The sequence below is a fragment of the Meriones unguiculatus genome, chromosome 2 (assembly GCF_030254825.1).
Source record: "Meriones unguiculatus strain TT.TT164.6M chromosome 2, Bangor_MerUng_6.1, whole genome shotgun sequence".
In the NCBI taxonomy this organism is placed as follows: domain Eukaryota; kingdom Metazoa; phylum Chordata; class Mammalia; order Rodentia; family Muridae; genus Meriones; species Meriones unguiculatus.
Genome location: NC_083350.1, coordinates 28,027,778 through 28,047,163, shown reverse-complemented (window position 1 = coordinate 28,047,163; position 19,386 = coordinate 28,027,778). Strand labels below are relative to the sequence as shown.

The following is a 19,386-nucleotide window of genomic DNA, read 5'->3' as shown; positions in this document are numbered from 1 at the left end:
GTGAGAAGAATGGATGTGCTTGGAGATCCTGTTTCAGGAAAGGGGCCAAGAGGTCTGAGGACACAGCCGAATAAGCCACAGGGTCTGTCTCCCCAACAGTGAAGAACTGTCTCAGGGCAGGAAACAGTATTTCTGAGGATCCATAGGACAACAGCAAGACAGGTGGGAGATAGTGTGTCCTCAGTAAGGAAGTGAGGGCCAAGAGTTTTCCAGCAGCCGAAATCATGTAGGAGAAACATTGGGTGTTTTGCACGCTGAAGGAATTGTTGTCTGCCAGCTTACCAAAATAGCCTGGGCAATGACCCTTTACCTGGGCCTGAGACCCAATTACAGCCTCTGGTCTTTCCCAAATCGGGGTATGGGACCTTAGATAAGCTACCTGTCCTCCAGTCTTCCCTTCCCTTATCTAGACAGTGGAGCCAATATGCAGGATACTGATTCCCTGTGACTGCAGCCTGAACCAGAAAATGGAAATGAAAGTGTCCTGTAAAGAAAGCAAGCTCAGCACAGATGCAAAGATGGTGGATTTGGGTAGAAGGTTCTGTGTGCATAACACCTCCAAAAGAACATGAAGAGAGACACAGCAGACCACTAGAAAACATTTTCAAGGTTTGGTAGTACGGTTAATGGATACAGTCCAGCTTGCAAACTGTCCCAACAAATCAATAAAAGACAAAAAGAAAAATAGAAGAGTGGGCAGAAAATTGCTATAGAAGGATGGATGATAAGCACGTGAAAACAAATTTTTATTTTGTCACTAAATCAGGAAAAGAATATTAAAACACTAGTAAATTAACACTTGTTCCTAGTAGATTGGTGTGTGTGTGTTGTGCTGGGAATGGAACTCAGGATTTCACACATGCTAGGTAAATTCTCTAACACTGATCAGCACCCCCAGCCCTGAGAAAAAAACCATAATATTCAGTGTCAGCAAGAACACAGCAATGCTGGGTTTCCCACACTACTGTGGAAGTGTGCAAGCACACTGCCTCTTTCAGAGCGCAGCATTTCCACATTTCAAATCTCTACACTGACCACACATCACTTTTCTAGAAGTGGGTCCAGCTCAGATGATCAGGTTTATACGCCTGAAGGTTCATGTGTTCACGTGTGGCATCATATACAGTAAGAAAACGCAGAAGGAATGAAAGCGCCCATTGGTTAGAGGTCTGGGAGAGACCTCAAATGCAGCAATGTGAAGAAACTGGAGTAACCTGGGTGTGTGGTTGTGTGTTCCTGTAATTTAATATGTGCCAGAGCTGCGGCAGAGAGGATCCTGTGTTTAACCGGACGGGCTACCTAGCAAGACCCTGTCTCAAGAAGTAAGACCTAAACCAAAGCAACAACAACAATACGGCAAATCTTTGTACTTTTAAGAAGTGAGTCTGGGGTCTCAAGAAAATGACCACAAAATTCAGAAGATATTGGAAATGCAAAAGGTTTTACTTCTGCAGAAGTTTGTCTGGCTGTGCCAAATCATGTAAGCAGGAGGGTCCCACTGAGTTTATATTCCTAACTCAAAGGGAACCTTTGACTGTGAGTGATTAGGGCTTGGCCTCATGTTATAAAATGATTGGCTGATTTAAAGAATGGCAACTGATGAGCAGAATACAATTCTGAGTTTGAGTGTGACCTCGAACACACACTTTGATTTCCAGAAGTGCTGGCTGCTGGCTGGCTGACATTCCTGGGCTTGACACAAGCTGGAGACATTTTGGAAGAGGGACTCTCAATTGAGAAAATGCCTTCTCTTGAGTGATAGTCAGTGAGGGAAGGCTCAGTTCACTGTGGGTGGTGCCATCCTGGAATGTGGTCCTGCGTGCTATAAGAAAGTAAGCTGAGCAAGTCACGTACAAGGAGCAAGTCAGTAAGCAGCACTCCTCCATGGCCTTTGCCTCTCTGGGTGCCTGCCTTGAGTTCTTTCCCTGACTGGAAGTGTAAGCAGAATAAACCCTTTCTTCCCCAAGTTGCCTTTGGCCATGGTGTTTTATCACAGAGGAAAAGGCAGGCCTCCCATGGATATCAACCAAACATGACATATCAAGTTTCAGTAAGAGTAGGCACCTCTGCTAGTATTAAGGCTGAATGAGGCAATCAGTATGAGGGAAAGGGATCCCAAGAGCTGGTCAAAGAGTCAGAGACAGCCCTGTTCCCACTGTTAGGAGATGCATAAGCGACACGACTGTAACATACATGCAGAGCACTTAGCTCAATACCTCAAAGGCTCCCTGGTTGTTGGCTCAGTCGCTGGGAGGTATCACCTATGAGCCCAGGTCAGTTAATTCTGTGGGTTTTCTTGTGGTGTGATTGACCCCTCTGGCTCCTATAATCCTTTCCCCCTCTTTGTCAGGATTCTTTGAGCTTCCCCTAATGTTTGGCTGTGGGTCTCTGCATCTGTTTCCATCAGTTGTTGAGTGAAACCTCTCTGATGACAGTTGTGCTAGGCACAAATCTATGAATATAGAACAATATAATTTTTCATTTATCATTGTTGTTGCTGGTTCTACCCTAGGCCTCTGGGCTATCCAGCCTTTGATTCCTGGCCCTCCAGGCAGTGTGAGGAAAAGGCTCCCTCTCATGCCATGGGTCTCAAGCTGGACCAGTCATTGGTTGACCACGCCACAATTTCACAAGCAGACCTCTTTAGGCAACTCCCTATTTCTCTCTCCAACTACTGGCCAAGGCCAGTGAGGGGCCAAAATCAGAATCAAGGCATGGAGAAATATATCCTACCTTTTACTCTGAGAGTAATCATTAAGTCGCATAGCCAAGAGCTTGCAAACTAGAAAGAATTACGAATTGGGGCCTTTAATGTTCTCTTTCAGACTTCAAACCAAAATGAGCTAAGGCTTCAGTGGCCATATCACCCAAATATCCATATAATTATGGGTAGCTCATTTGTATTTGTTTTTGGTTTTATGTCGTACTACTGTATAAGATTTTATCTGTTCTATCCATTCTATTAGTGATGAATATTCAGATTGTTTCTGATTTGGGGCTACAGTGACAAAATGATGCTGTGTGTCTTGGCATATTTTGAATTGCATTGTTGCCATTCGGGAAGTGGAACTTGTTGACTCATGAGATATGCATATCTTCAACTTGTTTTTATAAGTGGCCACAGCAATATTTACCTGTCCCAGCAGTGAATGAGCATTTTCCTTGTTCCACCCTGTCCGTGTCTGTTCATGTTGTTCAACAAGAATCAATGGTGCTTTAAAATATCACATGTTAAGCTGGCTGTGGTGGTACACGACTTTAAGCCCAGCACTTGGAAAGGTAGAGGCAGGTTGATCTCTGTGAGTTTGAGGCCAGCCTGGTCAACAAAATGAGTCCAAGACAGCCAAGGCTACACAGAGAAACCCTGTCTAGCATTCAAGAGTCTGAGGCAGGAGTTCAAGAGTTCTAGCTAATGTGGGCTACATAGTGAGTTGAAGGCCAACCTGGGATACATAGGGGAGACCCTGTCTCAAAAAACCAAAACAAAGAAATCGTATGGTTACCCAATGAACTCGGATCTACTTATTAAAGAGATAGCCCCTGATTCTGTCATTTATCAAGGGTTCACACCCCAGATATCTATTCTGGACTCTGTTTTGTAAATTATCTTATTTTTGTATCATGATATATCGTGATACCTGTTAAAGAAAGACTTCCCTCCTTTACTTTTTAATTTTCTTTAAGATCATCCTGGTTATTGTGGGCCCTTTGTATCTTCCCCATTTACTTTATTAAAATCTTACTTTATGCAGAAGAAGATTCATATATCAGTCCAGTTTAGGTAAATAAATGATCCCAGATTGAGGTGATTAAAATAAAGCATTTTCCTGAAGGGTTTTATGCAAACATAAATTCCCAGTTCACCTGAGAATAGGTAAATATTTTCTTTTCTAACTATTTTTTTTAATGGGCAAACAGATTTCTGAAGTACCAGCACCATTTTGTATCCCTATAATATATATATGCATATGTGTATACTTATACACATACATATGCAAAACCAAACCAAAGGTGGAGGGAGGTAAATCTCTGTGTACCAACGTGAGAAGGTGTGAGTCCCAGCTATTTGTCTCTTTTGTTGTTGGAACTTGCAATCATCAGGTTTCCTGTTAGTTTTGTTTAGCCATTCAAATATGTGTGCACGTAGTGGTATTTCTTTGGGGCTGTAATTTGTATTCTTCTAAGAAATATTGATTGTCACCTTTTTTATATATTTGACATCTGAGTTTATTTTATTCAAAAGTTTTGTCCATTTTTATTGAATTATTATTTTTTCATTGAGTTTTTAAAGTTTATTGTTTAGATCTAGATATGAATCTTATAAGAGACAAATGATATCACATAGTCTCCCCTGGTCTGTGGTTTACATTTTTTCCTATCTATCTATCTATCTATCTATCTATCTATCTATCTATCTATCTATCGATCTATCTAATATGTTGGTGTTTGGCTTCTATGTAAGTCTGTGTGAACGTGTTGGATCCCCTGGAACTAGAGCTACAGAGACTTGTGGGCTGCCATGTAGGTGTGCTCTTAACTGCTGAGCCAATTCTCCAGCCCCCTCATTTTTCGTGTGTGTGTGTGTGTGTGTGTGTGTGTGTGTTATACGTGTGTGTCACATGTGTGCAGGCACACATACACATGTGAAATCAAGAGGAGAATGTCCAGTGTTGTCTGTCATGCTGTCTTAACTGCACCTGAGGTAGTCTGACAGTGGTAAGCTCCTATCAATCCTCCTGCCTCTGCCCCTACATTGCTGAATTTACCTCAAGCCAGGCTTCTTATGGAAATGCTGAGATTCTAACCACTCATGCTAGGACAGCCAGCACTCTTCTTTTTGCTTTGTCTTAAAAAAAAAAAAAGATTTATTTACTGTAAATGTAACTTTTATTCACCCTTTCTAATTATTTCTGAACTCTGGACTGGCTGGTTCTACTCAGCTGTTCTGGCTCAAACTCCTCTTTAAGATGAGTGATTCAATCTGGCTTCTCTGACCCTCTCACCGAATTGTCTTGCTTGTCCTCAAACTAACTCAGACAATTTGTTCTAATCTTCTGGCTTCTTAAAAAAAAATTAAAATGTATTACAATTTATTAACTTTGTATCCCAGCTGTAGCCCCATCCCTCATCTCCTCCCAATCCTGCCTTCCCTCCCTCTTCTCCTCCCATGCCCCTCCCCCAGTCCACTGATAGGAGAGGTTCTCCTCCCCTTTCATCTGACTCTAGCCTATCAGTTCTCATCAGGACTGTCTGCATTTTCTTCCTCTGTAGCTTGGTAAGGCTGGCCCCCACCTCAGAGGGAGGTGATCATAGAGCTGGCCACTGAGTTCATGTCAGAGACAGTCCTTGTTCCCCTTACTATGGAACCCACTTGGACACTGAACTGCCAAGGGCTACATCTGTGCAGGGGTTTCTGGCTCTCTCTTATTCTCTGGCTTCAACTGTCTCTGCTGACCTGCACTGAACTGCATGAACTCATAAGCAAGCTCTACTCCAATGCACTGTAGTCACTTTCTGCCTTCCACTGACTCAACTCCCAACTCTTAAATAGTTTCTCAAAGAAATCTTATCTCTGACTCATTTTGTGGAATATTTCTCTGATTTGTCACTTTGCTCATCGATTAGAAGTCATTGTTTGAAAATGAGTTTAAGACAGCCAAGGCTACATGGAGAAAACCTGTCACAAACAAACAAACAAGTCATCGTTTGGGATTAAAGGTGTGTACGAAGGGCATGCCTGTACTCCAGCCAGATCATATTGTAATCCAGGGCATGTCTGCATTCCAGCTGGATCACATAGATCTAGAAGGTCTTTGAATGGGATCCCTTGCCAGAGCAGCCATGTTGCTGGAGTCAAAGTCCTCTACAATTTGCTTGTATTTTATGTGTGTAAGTGTGTTTTGTCTACGTTTATATATGTTCAACATGCGTATGTCTGGTGCCTGAGGAGCCCAGAAGAGGGCATCCAATACCCTAGAACTGGGGTTATGAGCCACTGTGTGGCTTCTGGGAATTGAACCTGAGTCTTCTGCAAGAGTAGCAAGTGTTCTTAACATCTGGGCCATCGCTCCAGCTCTATTGTCTTTTAAGTATGTCTTTCAAAGGGTAGATGTCTTAACTGTTAGCAATAAGTGATTTATTAATTTTAATAGCTCCTATGCATAATTCTCAAAGGCATGAGGCCATTAAGACTTTCTTTATTTCTTGTAATGATTACGTAGTTTTACGTTTGGGTCTTTGGATTCATTTAGACATAGTTTTTGCATAATGTTTAAAGCATTCGTTGGTGATTTTTCACTCTTGTTTGACTTTTTTTTTTTTTTTTTTTTTTTTTTTTTTTTTGCTTTTTGCGTATGGAAATGCAGTTTTTCCCACTGGGTTTTGTTTGTTTTTGAATCTTTGCACCCCCATGCACAATCAGGTGAGCATACATGTAACGTGTCTGATTCTGAACTCCAATATACTGAGTTCCCCCATGTGTCTGTCTGTCTGTTCCTTCACCAGTACCACATGGCAGCTTTCTGGAAGTCTATAAACAGGGTGATGCTGAAATCAGGATAGAAAGATAGGGAGAGATGAGGAAGGCATGGAAAGTAGAACGAGTCCTTCCCATCCCCCACAGGGACCTTGCTTCTTGCTGCTTAACTCAGGAGTTTCTACACACTGACTGGAAACTGCCCCAGATAGAGCCCGTAAGCTTACACTCCTTAAGAATACCACAAACAAGGTCGTCAAGGTGACCAGGGCAGACAAACACATTTTCTCTCCTCTCTCAACCTCGGTTACATATTACCTCTTTAAACAGTGTAACTCCCAAATAACTCACATAGCTGCAAGCTGGCCCACTTAGGCCACTGCTCTGAGCTCACGCTCCACGCTCTTTAAAGCGAGTTTCTCCTAATCAATAAACCCACTTTTGCTGCATTTTGCCTTGTCCCAAAATTCTTTTCAGCAGTGTAAATCAAGAACCCTGTCTGCATCTCCATGGAAATCCCCAAGGTGCTGATGGAGAGTCCTCAGACTGCAGGGCGGCCCGTCAAGTTGATTTCCACTGCTGGTTACAGTAGGAGTCTTCCAACTTCATTGTTTTCTTTCTGGCTTGCCCATTCTTGTTTCTTTTTCTTTCCTTTTATCTTTTTTCCCCTTTCTTCCTTCCTTCCTTCCTTCCTTCCTTCCTTCCTTTCTTTCTTTCTTTCTTTCTTTCTTTCTTTCTTTCTTTCTTTCTTTCTTTCTTTCTTTCTTTCTTGCCTTTTTTTTAAACTATGTGTCCGGTGTGTGTACCTGTTTGTTGGTGTGTGTGTGTGTGTGTGTGTGTGTGTGTGTGTGTGTGTGTGAAGTTAACAGAGCTTTCCTAGATTACTCTCCACCTTATATACTGAGGAAGGGTCTCTTCACATGAACCCAGAGATATAGGGAATCTAACAGGAATCTCGTGTCTCCATCTTGAATGTGCTGAGTTTAGAGACAAGCCACCATGCCTACACAGCCCTCTATGTGAGTGCTAGAAATCTGAACTCTGATGTTCACACTTATACAACAAGCCCTTTACAGATGAGCCATCTTCTCAGGCCTCTGCCATGTTTCTGTATACATTTTAGGATCAACTTGTCAGTTTCTACAATTTTTTTCCATAGAAAAATTTAGATTTTTTTTTTTCCAGCTCCAATTTCTAATTGGAATTTTGTTGACTCTCTAGCTTCATGTAGGATAGAATTGACATGCTTAACAAAACTAAACTTGCCAGAGTTTTGTATTCTGGATACAGATTTTACACAGTTAAGTGTGTATAGATTTCTGTGCTGCCAGTGCTGTTAGAAATGATACCTTTTGGCTGGAGGTAGGTGCTCTTGTCACTGCCCAGGTTTCTGTCCCTTGCAGCATACTTCATAAACTTGTTTTGTTTCCAGAAGTAAATGAACATGTTCATATATAAGTAAAAAACAAAACAAAACAAAACAAAAAACCCAGTATTTTCCAAAAAATAAATAGCAGGTTTTTTTGTTCTGTTAGCCTGGTTCTTGCTATACAGACAGGGTGTTTTAATATAATTGATTTTTGTATGTTAATCTTGTTCTTGTGCCCATAATTTTATTAACCTTTCATATTACTTTATTTGGTAGGGTTTTAGTTTTTTTAATAAAGACACTCATTTTTGTCTCCTCATAGAGATAGTTCACATCTTCTTTTCAAATTTGTGTGGTTTTTGTTTTTCTTGCCTCACTGCAGTGTCTGTGGTCTCTAGTAGAGTGTTTAAAAAGAGGATAGACATCCTTGCCTTGTTTCTTATTTTAGGAGGAAAATATTCACTCTGTCACGGTTTGGTTTTATTATTTATTTTTCAGATTTCTTGTGTGTGTGTGTGTGTGTGTGTGTGTGTGTGTGTGTATGTTTCCTTCTACTCCAAGCAGTCTAGTTGGCCTTTAACTCAATATAATCCACCTGCCTCAGCCTTTCAAGTGCTGGGATTACAGGTGTGAGCCTCTATGTCCAGCTTGCAAGAGTTTTTAAAGATCAGGAGTGGACATTGACTTTTGCCTTTTGTGTTTGAACTAATGAGTGTAATTAGGGCTGTTTACACGAGAGTGGGCAACACCTCTGAAGAAAATATCTCTAAAAAGGATTTTCCATTTTCCGTAGGTAAAAAAATAGTTAGATTTTTCATTTTTTTTTTAACCCAAAGAGAGTCTTTGCCTTTTGGTTGATGTATTTAGACTACTTACATGTGCAGTAATACTTAACACAGTGGATTTAAATCTACCACCTTGTCAGATCTTTCCAATTGCTCCCTCTGGTTCTCTTCCCTTTTCTCTCTGTGCCTGTCTCCTTTTGTATTGACTGTGTTTTAGTTTAGCCTCGCTACTGTCATACGACAGGGAAATTTTTCAGTGGTTATCCTAGGTTTGACAAGCATATGACTTTAGTTCGGAGATGTCTACCTAAATAATATGATGTTGAATTAAACACAGCACCAGGGCCACTCAGTGCTCTGTGACACTGCTGTCATTTGTTTTGCCTGTGCGCAACACCATGATTGCTATTTTTGCTCTAACCAGACATTGGCACACAGTGGCCTTTGGACCAAGTGGAGACTGCTTCCTGTTTTTATTTTTGAAAGCAGTTGGCAGTTACTCTCAGTGGTTTACACATCATCTGTGTCCCGCACTTGGCCACAGTGGCCACCACTGTGAAGTAGCCACTAAAAACTTCATACGGCCGGAAGACCTAAAGTGCTCCAGAGTCTGCTTTAGACAATTAGCATCTCAGCAATTAAATGGTAGTTGTATTTTTTTAAGGCTACTTTTATTCCATTCTTAGGGATCTTTATTTTCCTCTATTTAATGTCAGCTCCAGTTGATATTAAAACCAGCCATCATACTTGATGATCAGATGGTAACCCTGTTGCTTAACTTTCTTTGTTTGCTTCTTTTTGGAGACAAGGTTTCTCTGTGTAGCCCTAGCTGTCCCAGAACTCACTCTATAGACCAGGCTGGCCTCGAACTCAGAAACCTGCCTGTCTCTGTCCCCCAAGTGCTCGGATTAAAGGCAAGTGCCACCTGGCTTTCTGTTGCTAACTTCTTGAGGAACAAACAAATTAATTTCCATAGAAACCACGCCATGTTTACCTTTTCACTAGCAACGTGTGGGGGTTCCTATTTGTCTCTGTCTGCCTCAGTACTCGTTACTTTCTGATCTCTATTTGAAACAAGGTCTCACTGCGTAGCCCTGGCTGGCCTGGTACTCGTGGGGAACTGCCTGCCTCTGTCTCCCTAGTGCTAGCATTAAAAGCATGCACCACTGTACACGGCTGCTTTTTGATTTTTTTTTAAATGATGACCAGTGTAGTAAATGTGACGCATCATCTCATTGCGGTTTGACCTATACTTCCTTACATGACTGAGTATCTTTCCATGTGAGAGTTCTCCATTTGTATATAATCTCTGGAGAAATGTCTATTTAACTTTTTGTCCATTTTAGATTCGAATTGTTTGCCCTTGTGCTACTGAGTTGTAGATTACAGCTTTCATTCACACACGTGTGTGTGTGCCCACCCTGCACACAGGCTTGTTCTGCCTTCTGAGTGCTGGGATTAAATCCGTGTGCCACCACTGCCTGGCCTCTTCTAAGAGTTTTATCATTTATCTTTGATTTGGTTCATCTTTGGTTAATTTTTGTATATGGTATGGAGTAAGGGTCTAATTTGTTCTTTGCGCTGCAGATACCCAGTCTGCTTCATAGGTTTTCTATAGAAATACTCTTTCCCAACCAGATGGACTTGCCACTCTTGTGAGGGTTTTCCATCTTGATTCCTGTTTTTGTTCTATGGATCTGTATCTACTCCTAATCAAAGTGCTGTGCTGCTTTGATTCCAGTAGGTTTGTAGTAAGTTTTAAAATCGAGACAGGTGATTCTTCCAACTTAGTTCTTTTCAAAATGGTTTAATTATTCAATGTCCCTTCAAATTCTGTATGAATTTCAGCCTTTCTATTTTAGCAGAAAAATGACAGTTAGGCTTTGGGTAGGAATTGCACTGATACACAAATAGTTTGCCCTCATGGCATCATGATTGTCTTCATTAGAACTTCATTTCTGAACTTCTGGTGTGTTTCATGATTCAGTATGGTACTTTCTTGGTTACATTTACTCCCAATTGAAAAATGTGTGTGTGTGAGAGAGAGAGAGAGAGAGAGAGAGAGAGAGAGAGAGAGAGAGAGTTAAAGGACAACTTGCAAGAGTCAGTTCTCTCTGCCGATTGTGTAGGACTTGGGAATCAAATAGAGGTTGTCAGCCTTGGCAGCAAGTGCCTTTATCCCAAGAGCCATCTTACCAGCCCCATTTGAGATTTATTTTTGATGCTATGATAAATTAAATAAAACTATGTGCTGGAGAGGTAGATGGATCTGTGGTTAAGAGAGCACACTCGCGTTGCAAAAGACCTGAGCTCAGTTCCTGGCACCCATGCCAGGTGGCTCATAACCACCTGTAGCTCCAGCTCCAGGCAATCTGTTGCTTCCAGCCTCTGCAGGAACCTGCATTCATACACACAGGTCTACACACATGTACATATCTAAAAATAAATATTAAAATTAAAATTATTTTATTTTTCTTTTTTTCATCGCTAGTATCTAGACATACAGCTTGGTTTTGAGTGTTGATCTTGTATTCCGCGACTTTGTTCAATTCATTTATTATATTTAATAGGTTTCTGTCATTTATTTAGCATATATATACACACATATACATATTTTGTGTTACCTACAAATAGAGATGACTTTACTTTCTCCCTTTTCAATTAGAGTTCTTCTGTCTCTATTCCTTCCGGGTTACTCTGGCTAAGATTTCCCACAAGTGTTGAATAAAGGTAGGAGAAGGAGGCAGCCATGATCTAAGAGGAAAGGCTTTCTGTCGAGCCATGGAACCAGCTGTGTCTTTACATGCAAGCCCCGAGAATCATACCAAGAGTGTTCCCCTTTACTCCATCTTGATTTTTCTCAGGGATTTTTTTCTGCACCCTTAGAGATGCCCATGTGGGATTGTGTGTTTGCTCTATCAACATGGTATGCTACACTGAGTTTTCATACTCAGAGTGACCTTTGTATTCCAGTACAAATTCCATTTAGTCGTGGAATGTTCTGTGGGGTGCGTAGCTGGCATAGCACTAAAAGAATTTGTTATTTGTTACTGGAATTGATTTGCTAGCATTTTCTTGAGGAGTTTTACATCTATATCCCTGCATATACACTGCTCTGGCCTTTCTCCCTCTTCCCGCTCCCTCTTGGTTTTGCTTTTGTTCATTTGTTTTTGAAACAAGGTCTCATATGTAGCCCAGGTTGGCCTTAAAATTGTGGAAATTCTCCTGCTTCTGTCTCCTGAATTCTGGGATCATAGGCATGAGCCACCACATTCATTCACTGTAGTTTTGTTTCCTGGAAAAAGCATGTACCTACATAAATGCTCATCTAATCATAAAGGAACAAGGATTATTTTCCTTGGGTCACTGTTACACTCAGATTGTTTTCAGCTTCAAGACATAGGTTTATAACCACATTACTTAGAGATAAGATGGAAACTTGGGAAAGAATCGACTAAAACACACAAAATTGACTGTCTTTAAAAAGCGAAGGGTGTTCTGAGAAAATGCCTCAGTCAGTAAGATGCTCGACACACAAACATGAGGATCTGGGTTCGGATCCCTAGCACTCATGTAAATGCCAGGCCGGGGTATGTATACTTGGAATCTCAGCACTGGACAGGCAAAGACAGGAGGATCCCTTGGTTTTCTGGTCAGCTAGTTTAGCAATAATGTGAAGAGGCACTGAGGCAGACACCCAACATTGACCTTTGACCTCCACTCTTCTACATAACCACACCCATGTATTGGCACATGTACTTGAGCACACACACACACACACACACGTGTGCATACCATGTGTGCACACACGAACACACACATATCTCACACATACAAAAAGAAGAGGGCAAGGGAATGGTCTTTTAAAAGATAAGCTTAGCACAACAGTTAGAGTTCTTGTAAAAAAAAAACAGAGAGAGTTCTACACCCATATCTCCTTCGTAGCTGTGTGACCATGAACAAGCTTAAAGGTATTTGACCTCTCTGAGCTTCATCTGCAGAGTGAGAGGGTTACAGTACTTATCACTGAGAATATGGAAGCCCACAGACCCTGGGTCTCCTGTTTACTCTATCAACACAGAAGACTCTGTGACCAAGTGTGTGTTGCGGGAGCAGATTACACCTCACATCAAAGAGATTATCTATTCTGAAGCTGGGTGTCCTCTCTTCTTCTTGAAGCTGATGCCATCTGCTTGGAGAGAGCACAGATATAGAGTTAGGAATTCCACTTTACCTCACTCTTAATTAGAAGGCCATGTGCTCCTCCATGGATTTCATTATTTCACTAGAGCAGCTCACAGAACTCCAAGAAACCCATTTCCTGATTTATTATACGGGATATGACAAAGGGCTAAAGACCCTCAGATGAAGATCTGGGGCAAGGGGCTCTACCCTCCTCTAGGAGCCTCTACTTTAGCCAGAAACTTCTAGTCTCCTTTAGTCCTTCAGGTAATCAGACTCTGTCTTGAAGCCACCTAAAGGCTGTCAGCTGCCAGTCGCCTCGATGGTTCATAAAAGGGATTCCCTTGAAGATTACAAAGATTTTAGGGATTGAGTGTCAGTAAATGCATGTTGCATAATATCATTACCAGAGTCCTAGATAATCGGGACAAATCACAGCAAACCAGAGTCTGACCACTTGCCTCAGAAATCAAATAGAAAAAGCGATGGCTAAAGGTAGGGAAAAAAAAAATTGAAGCACCTGAGGGCTTCTCTCTGGGGGAAGAGTCCAGGTTTAAGTACAGGAAGACCCGGTGCAGGGGGCAAGAGGTCCTGCTCACAGTGGATGCTGTCAGATTGATGACATCTCTGTTCTTGTTCAACCAGTTGGCTCCAGGGGAATCATTCGTGGCTTCTAAGGCTTGAAAGGACAATTTGGTTTCCATGGTTCATACCTAGGGGTGACCTCATTTCTTCTCATGGGGCAACCACTCCCACTTGGGGGGACAGCCTCACCATGGGGTGATCTGCCTGCAGGGCTGGCTATTTCAAGAACCCAGGATAACTTTGGTTCAGGACAATGAGTGGAGTTTTCCAGAGGCTGCTGTAGTAGACTCAGTAGTGTCAAAGCCCAAATCCTCAGTTACTCTTATCTTGATGCCTTCAGCCTTGAGGGCAGATGAGAAAGGTCAGAAGAATTTAGGGTCAGTTAGCCTAATCTCTCTCAGCCAGAGTCACTGGTCATCTTGGAGACTCCTGTTTGTGGTACTGACTTACTGGCTCCTGCTCTTGGGCATGGTTTTCCTCCTGGGTTTCCTTAGAGATGGCTTCTCAAGTCCCTCAAATTGAATCACTTCCCTGAAGGATCAGTTCAGCCTGGCCTCAGATTCTGCCTCTTCCTCTGATGTGTGTGTACGCGTGTGTGTGCATGCAAGTGTGTGTGTGTGTGTGTGTGTGTGTGTGTGTGTATGCACGCGCGCGCGTGAGTGTACTTTGTTTTCTTTTAGAGACCCAATATTTCCAAACTCTGTAGTTCCCTTTCAGCCTAGCTAAAAAAAAAAGGGGAAGAGGACCAGGCCAACGAGGAGGAGGAGGTGGAGGAAGAGGAAAAGAACACCAACAGCCAGTGCAGCAGACAAGAACGTGTTCAGCTGTACTCATCCTCACAGAACTAGAAGCCGGGGAGCCTGTGCCTAGCCGACCCTCCAACCTGCATTGGCTCACACTGCCCAGTGGAGGCCATGGAGTTGAGGCCTCCGCTGATCCTGCTGCTGTCCATAGCTTGGCATGGTAAGGAGTAGAAAAGGGGTACTCCTTCGGGTGTTACAGAGAGGACCCTGAAAGGAGTCTGAGCCCCAGATGCCCCCACTTTCTGCTTCCATCTCTCTAGCATAAGAATGAAGGTTTGTGTTTATCTGAAGAGAAAAGAAGGCAAGAGTGCAGTGGAAGCAGCCTGGCCAGTGCTGTGGATGTGTCTAAGCTTGGCCCTGAGTGTGGCTCCGATGCTTTCAGGACCATTATCCACAACTGTTCAATGGCAGGTGGGAGGGTGGAAGTGAACTGAACTTGAGAGCAATGTTTTTGGATGATTCCTGTGCACACAGGAAATTACCTGGGGATCTCCTTCAAGGCAGATTCTGATAGGTCTCGGGCAGGACTGAGATTTGCATTTCTCAGAAAGTCTTAGGAGCTTGGCTGCTCAGTGGCTTTTGCAGCTCTTCCTGGAGCGGTCCCACCAGCTGGACAGCCCAGAAGGCTGTGGTTACGTAGGACCTGCCTCAGAAAGGCCCTTTCTTGGAAGTCATAGGTAACGGGGTCAGGGTAGAAGAACGATAAGAGAAGCCTTTCTGTCCCAGGCCTCGAGGATGAAAAGTTTGGAGGGGAGTTGGAGGAGAACACACATGAGCGAGAAATCATGTGAATGAGCAAGTAAGAGGGGGCCAGGGAAGGCCAGGGAGGGTCTCCCAGACATTGCCCACCTAGGCACTTCTCCCAACTTCTCAGGCAGCAGAATCTTCTTCAAAACTACCATCGCAGAGGGGATCTGGCTAAGGGTGAGACCTGGCATAAATGGCCCAAAGTGGCCCAACGAGCACATCCGGGCTCCACCTGGCCTAACACACGTTTTATACCACAGCGCCTGCTTATCTTGGAAAGAGAGGACTCGAGGGAAGGGACTTGGTGGGGAAGGACAGTCTCATTCTGGTCCCTGGGGAATCGGTACTACTGGCCCCTGGCGAGATGACAGGCTCTTTGCTGGCTCAGCCAATCTCACTGACTTGCGCACTGGCACATTTCGGTTAGAATGCGATTGGTGTACGTTAGAAAGCACACATTCTTAAGAATACTGTTAAATGACATTTGACAGATGAACATGGTCATTCGGTCAAGGAAGAGGTTATTCCTTTCGTCCCAGAAAGTTCTGTGGTTTTGATTCACTGCTTTTTCAGTCTCTATGTAGAGGACTGCTGTATGTGTGTGCACGCATGTGTGTGTGTGTGTCTGTCTGTCTGTCTGTCTGACTGCCTAATGTCCAACAGGAAAAGGAGCTGAGAGATATCACTGGGAATCCTAAGATTTGTAATCTAATAGATTATTGGTGAGTGGGCGGGACCATGGGAGCTTATGTGGGAGTCGGAATAGTGTGGAAGCACTTAGAGGTAGACAGTGAGAGAGAGAGAGAGAGAGAGAGAGAGAGAGAGAGACAGACAGACAGACAGGCAGCCAGAAACAAAGACAGAGAGAGGAGAGAGGTGGTCATGAGTTCAGGAGGTTGAGGGTGCCTCCTGGAGCTGATGGTGGAAGAGTCTATTTTGCATGTACAAAGAGGAGGAGGTTTGGGTCATGGGAAGAATTTGAGAGGGGAGATATGAGACGAGGAATGGACAGGCACAGGGGGTCAGCAGCCACCGAGTGCCCATCCAATGGGAGGTAGAAATGAGTGGGCTTCCCTTCCTGCCAGCCATGCCAGCGGGAAGTGAGAACATTGCGTGGTGAATGCGGAATGTGTCAGCCCTGTTCTGTGTAAATATCCAGGGTACAGACGAGGAAGAAATAAGACAGAAGCCTGTCCCAGGGCCTGTCCTGGAGGCCAAGACAGGAGACAAAGATAAGCGGAGCAGAGCAGCTTGCGGGAGGGGAAGGGGAAAATGTCTGGGAGATAAGGCAGGAGCAGAGTCACAGAACCCAGAGTCGGCTCCTGTGATCTTAAAAGTTAAAGTTTTTGGCTGGTATGCCCAAGAGAGACATTAGCACATTAGCAATACGGCACGGGAGCAGTAGGACAGGGCAGGAGAACTTTCATGCTCTGCTGCCTTCCAGGTGGACACTGGGATTGTTCTCACAGGACAGAAGAACATCTGACGCCCAGAGAGTCAATGACCTCCCCATCTGGAAATGACTGTCGGGACAATCCCTGACAGTCCTGGCCGATGTGAGCCCAGGCCAGGGTGAAATAGCTTGTCCCCTTTCCTTCTGGTCACACTGAACAGGAAAGACACAGGCACTCTTCTCCTCTGTTCTACATCTGGCTGGCTGCTGGGGCAGGTGGGCTCCAGTGGGCTTGAAATCAGAGCAGATACCAACCCAGGCTGAAATCATTTGCGAGAAGAGACTTTCCATTTCCTGACGGGAGCTTGGGTGCCTGTCGGGGGATGGGGAGAGGCTACCCATTGAAAGCGGTTGTTGGAAACACTGGGCCTGATGCCCTCGGACCTGCCACACCACTGTGTCTGTCTCACCAGCTGGAGTAGGACGGGTTGACTTGTGGGGTCAGCAAACAGTAGCCCAGAGAGCCCAGAGTGTTCTGAGATGCAGTACACTGTCCCCTTCTCCAGGGGTCTCTCGCTGTGTGGAGAGGGGCAATGGCCAGGAGGGCGGGGAAGCAGAAGTGAGAATGCCAGTGTCGAAGGGCCACATGCTGGGCGGAAACCAGGGCCAGCCGGGTGCCAGCAATGTGCTTCCGCCCACACAGGCCGACGGTGCCTGCCAGCCCCTCCAAGGCTGTGAATCAGTTCTCACTTCCCCCCTTCACCCCTATTTCAGGCCTGGGAAAAATGCTGACACTACAGAGGCAGCTAGCCTCCTTCCCTAAGACCTGACAAGGGTTTTAAGTTCTCCTTTCTCCTTCAAGCAAATTTTCCTTAAAAGAGATTGGCTGCCAAGAAACCCCGCGGGTCCAGAGACGAGAGGGCCGAGTGGGTACCTCAGCAGTCTCGTTCATGAGCATGGCACCTGAGCCCGAGTGAATCTTTACTGGGACAGGTGATGCTGCAAAGGTTTTCTGGCACCTGAACAGCCTAACACGCCAGGAAGGTGTAATCACTGCCTGTACTTGGGGGTGAAAACACAAAGGGAGGAGGATGGATGGCTTCAGGCCACCCTATAGTGTGTGGACATGATGCCCAGTGGTAGAGATGGGCACAGCAGGAGACACTTGGGAGGCTCTCTACCGGGCTAAGAAGAGCGGGGGAAATCTAGACTTGGCATCTGATTCTCTAGTCACTTGGTTGAAACTTGTCTTGCTTCAATGGGGTCCTGGCCTTGGCTCTGCAATCACAGCCTGTTTTGTACATGAGACTGATGGACACCTCTCCTGGGCTGGGAAGTGATGCAGAAGTCTGGGCCCCCAAGGCTTTGTGGGGAAGCCTAGATAGATGTGAAGCTAAGGAGGCTCCCAGGCCAGTCTCAGAGGAGAGGCCCCTAGGCCTGGCCGATATCAACAGATTTGGGAGCTGAGGGAAGGCCTTGGGGGTACGGACCCATTCAAGTAGCAGAACTATCCCTTTCAAAGCGTGGCCCAGCTTAGTTGGGGGACAGCTGGGGTGCACCCCAGGCCTTACTTCTGTGTGCCACCTTCTTCAGGTCAGGGGGCCCCTGTCATTGAGCCCAGCGGCCCCGAGCTGGTTGTAGAACGGGGCGCAACAGTGACCCTGCGATGTGTGGGCAATGGCAGTGTGGAATGGGATGGCCCCATCTCTCCCTACTGGAACCTGGACCCCGAATCTCCCGGAAGCATCCTGACCACAAGAAATGCCACCTTCAAAAACACTGGGACCTACCGGTGTACTGAGCTTCAAGACCCCACAGCAGGCAGTGCCACCATCCACGTGTATGTCAAAGGTGAGGACTCCGAATTCCCCATATTGGGCAGGAGGGCTAGCTCCTGGCATTAGCATGCATAATAAACCAGATCTCAGTTTGTAGGTGTGAGCACTGACAACCAAGCACCCATAGCGATGCTATAGGGTAGATGCTATGGATAACTCCATTTTCCAGAGCCTCCGTGGGCTTGCCTCTGTTGCCTGAGGTCACACAGCAGCCAGTACCCTAGGAGCACCTGGTTCCAGAAGCCAACCTGGAATGTTCTCTGAAGGATCCAGTACAGTATGACTTTGTGCAAATGCTCAGCCCTCTGATCCTTCCGTCACTAATATTCAGTTGTCTTGAACCCTCCTCTTTCCAGATCCTGTCCGGCCCTGGAATTTGCTAGCACAGGAGGTGACAGTGCTTGAGGGCCAAGAAGCTGTGTTGCCCTGCCTGATCACTGACCCCACGCTGAAGGCCAGTGTCTCACTGGTGCGTGTACGGGGCAAGCCGGTCTCACGCAAGACGATCTACTCCTTCTCACCATGGCAAGGCTTCATTATCCACAAGGCTAAACTTCTTGATAGCTATACATACCAGTGTAAAGCTGTGGTGAACGGGAGGGAGTCCACCTCCATTGGCATCCGCCTCGATGTGAAGCGAGGTATGTAGGATGGGAAAAACCTGGCCAGGCATGGAGGCAGAAGGAGAGCTGGCAGCCACGGGCAGAGGGAGGACAGAAACTACCCATTTCTCTTGTCTTTCAATTACTCTTTTCTCTCCGGGGCAAGTGGGGTGAGGTGTGCTGGGTGGGACCCTGACCGTGACACCAGCTGCGATGGACTAACCAAGGCAATGGACCAGAGAACATTTGGGATCAGAACCTTCCCTGTAGGTAGACCTCCACATGTCCTGTTCCAGGCTGTCTCCAGGCCTCAGGATACCAGACTCAACATATAGGCTTGCTCCATGACTTCTGTGTGTCAGGCACTGTGATGCTTGCCAAGGATCTCACCTACTGAGGCTAGACATTATCCCTGAAAGGCAGATTTGAAGGTGACGCAGACTGTCTAGGTGAAGCAACTGGAAAAGGCCAGGGTGGGGTACAGCCACCAGTGGGGGAGGCTAATGCTTTTACACATGAGCTCTCTGAAGCTCTCTCTCGGAGCTAATGATCAACAGCGGGACCTGGGCATGGTAGAGGGTATCTGTAATCCCAGCACTGGCAGCCT

The 19,386-nt window shown here is 45.0% G+C and overlaps 1 protein-coding gene across 1 annotated transcript in view; it reads left to right on the top strand.

Annotated features, from left to right (window-relative positions):
* Positions 1–6,857: 6,857 nt before the first annotated feature.
* Csf1r (colony stimulating factor 1 receptor) overlaps positions 6,858–19,386 on the top strand; it is a 31,525-nt gene continuing 18,996 nt past the window's right edge. Inside the window, exons 1-4 of the mRNA XM_021633680.2 lie at positions 6,858–7,063; positions 14,103–14,359; positions 17,933–18,190; positions 18,534–18,818. Coding sequence (XP_021489355.1) covers positions 14,311–14,359; positions 17,933–18,190; positions 18,534–18,818 — 592 coding nt within the window. The 5' untranslated portion in view covers positions 6,858–7,063; positions 14,103–14,310. The remainder of the gene's footprint in view (positions 7,064–14,102; positions 14,360–17,932; positions 18,191–18,533; positions 18,819–19,386) is intronic.